The 6,000-nt window shown below is 44.8% G+C and overlaps 1 protein-coding gene across 1 annotated transcript; it reads left to right on the plus strand.

Moving 5' to 3' along the window:
- Positions 1 to 324: 324 nt before the first annotated feature.
- LOC112902206 lies at positions 325 to 3,042 on the plus strand. Its single transcript, XM_025971147.1, has 2 exons — positions 325 to 709; positions 1,170 to 3,042. Exon 2 carries the CDS (start codon positions 1,170 to 1,172, stop codon positions 2,667 to 2,669), a length of 1,500 nt encoding a protein of 499 aa, XP_025826932.1. The 5' UTR covers positions 325 to 709; the 3' UTR covers positions 2,670 to 3,042.
- The last annotated feature ends 2,958 nt before the right edge of the window (positions 3,043 to 6,000 follow it).

Below are 6,000 nucleotides of genomic sequence, written 5' to 3' on the forward strand. Positions count from 1 at the left end.
TGGACGAGGCCCACTACCGGAGAGGCCCGATTTGCCGAGGGTGGAAAGGTTTGCCGAGAGCTAGATTTCGGGCACTCGGCAAACATATTATTTGCCGAGTGTCGCTCTCGGCAAAAAATACCACTCGGCAAACATTATATTTGCCGAGAGCCTGACTCTCGGCAAACAGATACACTCGGCAAACAGATACCCTAAACCCTAAACCCTAAACGACGTTATCTTTGCCGAGTGCTACATTTTTAACACTCGGCAAAGGGTGTGTTTGCCGAGTGTCAGCTGACCGACACTCGGCAAATAAAATATTTTTTTGGCTGGCTGAGAGGTCCTGGCGGACTGTCCGCCAGTACTGGCGGACAGTCCGCCAGGACCTCTCGGGGTCAGGCAGCAGAACTTATCATTTTTCTTCCATCCAACTATCTCTTCGTGGGCCCATCGTGTTATGTCCGTGGGAGGCTGTCCAAAACCCTCTACACCTCTTGGATGAAGCTCCTCTATCTCTCTTCATCCACATAACACAACTAGCCCCTCTCACTCTCTCTTCCTTCCCCACGGACAACACCCCCCATTGCCCCCCATTGTCCGTGGAGCCAAGGATTCGGTTCCTCCGCAAGGTCCACGGCGAAGGAGCCCCTCCACAGGCTGCAAGAACCTTCTCCCCTCGTTTCCAATCCTTTGGAAGCACTTCCATTCATCCTAGGGCAAGAACAAGGTATATGCAATCCTCCATCGATCTCTCTACTCGATGCATATCTTGAGAAATGCTTTTAGCTATTGTTTCCTGCTAGGTAGAGGATGCTATTCCTTGAAAATCTTGAAGAATGGATGGCTAAATCTTTAGTTCACATGTTCATGTTCATTTCATAACCTAAACCTTTATTCAAGTCGATCTCCCAATCTATCCACTCATTGTTGTTCAAAATTTAAGTCTAGGCTTCCATTATCATCTACAATGTGCCTACAAAGTTTGAGCCCCATTGGATTAATTCTTGACATCACATGTTTTCGCGGGAACATTCAAAACCGAGAGGTCCTGGCGGACAGTCCGCCAGTACTGGCGGACTGTCCGCCAGGACCTCTCAGTCTTTATTTTTACTGCATAATCCTTTGTTTGTATCCACCCGTTCTTTCATTACTTCTAATCAAGCTGTATACTTCCTATACATGTACAGATGGTGCATGAGAGGAGGACCAAGTTCTTGCATGATCCCGTCTCCAACTCCGATTCCGATGAAATTGAAGTCGTTCCTCCACCTAAGCGCAAAAGGAAGCCAACGCCCAAAATTTCAATGAGTCGAGCTGGGCAAATGGGCGGTCCTAGCCATGCGGCACCCAGGCGTAGCTACCAAAGAGCTGCTCAACCACAAGGTGATGTGCCTCAAGAGGAGGTTCCTATCTTTGATGAGTACCCTCCACTCCAACCCTACCGGAAGTACATCATGCACAGACCGGAGTACACAAGGATCAACTTCGGTGACCCTGGAGTGAAGCGAGTGGATTACACCACAAAGCAAAGAGGTGCTGCATTTAAGGAAAGAAAGGAAAATCCTTATGATTATGAGAAGTACATCACGGATAGGAGGTTTTGGAGCAAATTTCAAGCTGATTGGTACATATCCGTCTTTATTGAGAAGAAGAATGCTATCACCGTCTCCAAGTACATCAATTGGGATGAAATGAGTGAGAAAAATAATCCAACCTTTGACTTGGTCATACGTGAATGTGAGAGGAAACACCTCTATGAATTCTTGGCCCTCAATCAAGATTGGAACAATGAGTTGGTTGCTCAATTTTGCTCCACTGCTTGGTTTGAAGGTGAGGGCAAGAATTCCTTTATTCACTTCAATCTTCAAGGGCGCGCCTTCTGGGTTTCATACAAGCAATTTGCTACTATCCTTAAGCTTGATGACACTCTAGATGAGATGGAAATTCACGATGACATCAATCCAACGGATGAAGCTCTTATGACTCTCTATCGGGATGAGGATCCGGATATAGCGACGACTCATGGACTACGTCCATATATGGAGATCATGAACAGGCTATTCCGGGAGACCTTGACTCCCAAGAGGGGTGATCGCACCAAGATTCATGGTACGGTCAAGAACCTTCTTCTAGCTATGGACTTTGATCACCCGCCCTTTAGTGTCTTTCACTTTTTCTGGACGGAGTTGAGGTACATGCTCCATCATGGCAGTAATCCAGTTATCTATGCTCCATACATTCAAAGGATGATTAATGCCGTGACTGGAATGGAGTTTGGATATGATGCGGTCCATGCCCCATACTGCCCACAGCCTCCCAAGGAGCAAGAGTTTCCACCAGAGGGCGAGTCTCCCCCATCAGCTCACTCTCCACCCCAGCCCACTATGGATATGCCCTCCACCTCGGCGATGCCTTCCTCTTCTAGGACTCGTCCTCGCAGGAAAGGCAATGCCTTTATTTCTGGCTTGAAAGCTCTCTTCAAAGTATGCCGCAACACCAACGATGTAGTTCGTGCTCACGCTCAGGCAAATCAGCAGAGTATCAACAGGATTGAGCGCCACCTTGGCATTGAGGAGACGGATTGGCCCTCGTTTCCGCCTTCTCCTCCTAGGGACTTTCCAGCTGCGTGGGAGCATTATGATGTAGGTGCTGATGATGATGATGATGATGATGAGGATGATGAGTGATTACTGCTCCGGGCTTCCATTTGTCTTTTCTCTTTTTGGTGTTTGATGCCAAAGGGGGAGAAGATTGTATCCTAGCATTCCTAGCATTCTTATCTTTCCATCCTTTAGAGTCGTTGTGCGACTTTGGATCTATGTGAGACTTGGCTTGTATCCTATTTGAACTAAGTTGGCTTGTAATTTCTAATTTCTTTTTATGGATGATGTTTGCATGGTTGTGATCTTATTGCTTTTCTATGTTTGTGAAATCATGTGATATTACATTATCTTGGTTTTATCTCATCATGATGCTTTGACTTTATTTGGTTTGCTCATTACGAAATGAAGCCAACCCATGCCTTGAACAGAAAAATGCAAACCCGACGATTCGTTAAAATTGGAGAACGGTACCAGTTCAAGAAATGTGGTTCAAGCGAAGATAATTCTTTGTTTTATATTTTCTTTAGTCTAGGTATACCGTACTATCAAAGGGGATGTGGAAAGTGTGTGGTAGAACACAAATAAACCCAATCCGGAACCCATGCCTTGAACAGAAAAATGCAAACCCGAGTGGTCCTGGCGGACTGTCCGCCAGTCCTGGCGGACAGTCCGCCAGGACACTTAAAAACTAGTTTTTAGTGAGGCTCTGTATATATCCCTTCGACCCCAACGGGAAATCCACCCTGCCAAACTGCATAAGCTTAGCCTCAAGCACCTTCTAAGCACTCCAAAAATCCCCAAAGTGAAACCCTAGCTTCCCCACTCCAAATCCTTAGTCTAGGGTTGGGTTTGAGCAAGATCCAAGCAAGATTCAAGTTCTTTCCCAAGAGATTCACCAGCTTTGCCGAGGGAGCAAGATCCAAGCAAGATTTAAGCGATTGTTATCACTTTTTAAGCCATTGTGATCGCTTTGGCTGATCAGCAAATGAGGAGTCCAAATTTCTTAGCCTCAGTAGCCATGGACGTCCAGGCACCCCGCGCACGCGGGCAGCAGGAACTGCCGCAGCGACCAAGATGCTCATGTTTTTCCATCGACGTCGCGTTAGCTAGATGCTTCCTGTGCGTGAGAGCTTTTGGGTAAAGGGCTGCTCCATTTATGGCTTTATTATCACAATATTTATTCATTGACTGGATAGAGAGTGTGATGTTGTGTTGTGCAACTTGCTTGCCAATTGGATGCTCACGTGACAAAGTTATGACTATTTTTTTCTCGTATCCAGTCCAATAATATATATATACATACATATATATATATATATATATATGTATAATATCACAACGGACATCACATGCAGTTTATATATATATATGACAATACACATTACACACATTTCATACATGACAATACTCATACAAGTCCATACAAATTCATACAAAGTTCATACAAGTTCAAATGTCCCGAGCCAGCATAAATGAACATATACAGTCCATACAAGTTTGGAAACGTTCATACAACTCACTGGGTCGGCGGCGGCAGCGGAGGCGGTGGCGGCGGGACAAACCCGTAAATAGCTTCTAAGGCATAGTCCCTTGCTTCAGAATCCTCAAGTTTCAAGAATATCTGACGCTGCTCCCAATTTAACCTGCATAAATTTATAACAGAACGAAGTTCTTTGCCTTTGAAACCACACCTCATAGCTTTGTCACAACAATTTTCCATACTCAGTCGACCCATGAAGAGTTGTGCGGCAAATTCTTTTTCTTCCATCAGGTTTGAAAAACGTTCACCAAAGCTTGAATCTGACTTGCCACTGCTGGTGGACTCTGCGTTGCATGTCATCTTCATCTTCATCTTCTTTCTGGGATTAGGCTCATTGGCTACATTATCATTGTCTACAAGAGTTGGCGGCGGGGTCTCGACGACATAGTCAGGCGTAACGTAGTCAAACACTGCTGCATATGTGAGCCAATGCTCTGAAATATAGTGCTCACCCGCCTGCATAAACCAAAAAAAAAACTTGTGGATTACACACAAGGGTATTAAGATTAAGCTAAGTTTCGGATTATGATATGGATTGCAATGCTTACCAAATGGAGTTTGACATCATTTTCCAATGCAGTAACATGTTCTTTTATATCATCGATACTCAAGTTGCAACTCACAACTTGTAGAGTTCGTGCAACTTTTTCCAGTACATCAGGATCAGTAGCTCTCCACTGATCGTTACTACCCGCAAACTTTATGTTATGCAAAGAAAGAAGGATTCTTTTTCGCGTGTCCATCGGATCAGTTGGAAACCTACAATTTGTAATCCAGTTTACTTTTGACTTTCCTGTTCAAAAATAATTATAAGGATGCAGACAAACTTACATTTCATACTCCAGCTCTATCGGTCCACTTAATAATATTAAAAAAAACTTGCGTCAGAACTATTTGGAAATGTGCAAATAATTTCGTATACAAATTATAAGGACAACTAAACCTTGCAGGTGAGCTTCCACATGATTCCGACTGGGTGTTTTCCTTAACCCTTGCAGGTGAGCTTCTTTTCGACCGGGTGTTCACCTGAAAGAATGAGTCAATAAGTCATTGGGAAATTTGTATGCAAAAAACTTGTTGGATATTTGATTTAGTCGCGCCATGAATCAAGCCAACTGGACCGATTAACTTTGGAACACCTCAATTCAACTAAAACAAACCTGTGTTGGACTGGGCCTTCGAGCTGAGAGCGGCGGTACAGGCGAACACGATTCCTCAGTTGACACTGAACCGGACATACAATGGCTAGTTGTTGAAACTGATGGAACGAAGTCCTGCCAAGAAGGAAATAAAATCCATATACATTATGGATCAATGCACAAAAAAAGAGATGTCTTATTTTCTAAATACATAGCCGAGAATAATATCAATTGCATATGACAGCCAAAGGTAACAGACAACAAGCACTCTCTGCACAGCACAAAGAAATAGCGGTCAGTCAGAACTGAGGGGTACTGGCGGACAGTCCGCCAGGCCTGGCGGACAGTCCGCCAGGCCCTCTCAGTTCTGATTGTTACAGCATAATACTGTGTTTGTCTCCACCCGTTCTTTCGTTACTTCTAATCAAGCAAAGAGAAAATAGGGAGATTATTAAAAAAAATCAACATGCCTTGGTTACCAATCATTCACTGAATAATATAGCTTCTTGCTGGATCATCCTTTTTAGATAATCAACCTGAAATCAACATGCATAAGGTGGGATGCGAGTGGTAATGGAGAAACAAGTAGCGAGATCTTTAAAATGAATGACTTGTGTGCAACTACATTGAAAAGTCAGAGGCAGACATTCTCAGCACACGCCGGGGGCGGGGCGGCGGCGGCGGGGGCGTAGGCCGGGGGCACGGCTGCGGCGGGGGCGCCGGCCGGGGCCGCGGG

The sequence above is a fragment of the Panicum hallii genome, chromosome 8 (assembly GCF_002211085.1).
Source record: "Panicum hallii strain FIL2 chromosome 8, PHallii_v3.1, whole genome shotgun sequence".
NCBI classification, from domain to species: domain Eukaryota; kingdom Viridiplantae; phylum Streptophyta; class Magnoliopsida; order Poales; family Poaceae; genus Panicum; species Panicum hallii.

Coding starts and splice junctions, on each gene's coding strand:
- LOC112902206 (XM_025971147.1), top strand. CDS start 1,170: ATGGTGCATGAGAGGAGGACCAAGTTCTTGCATGATCCCGTCTCCAAC.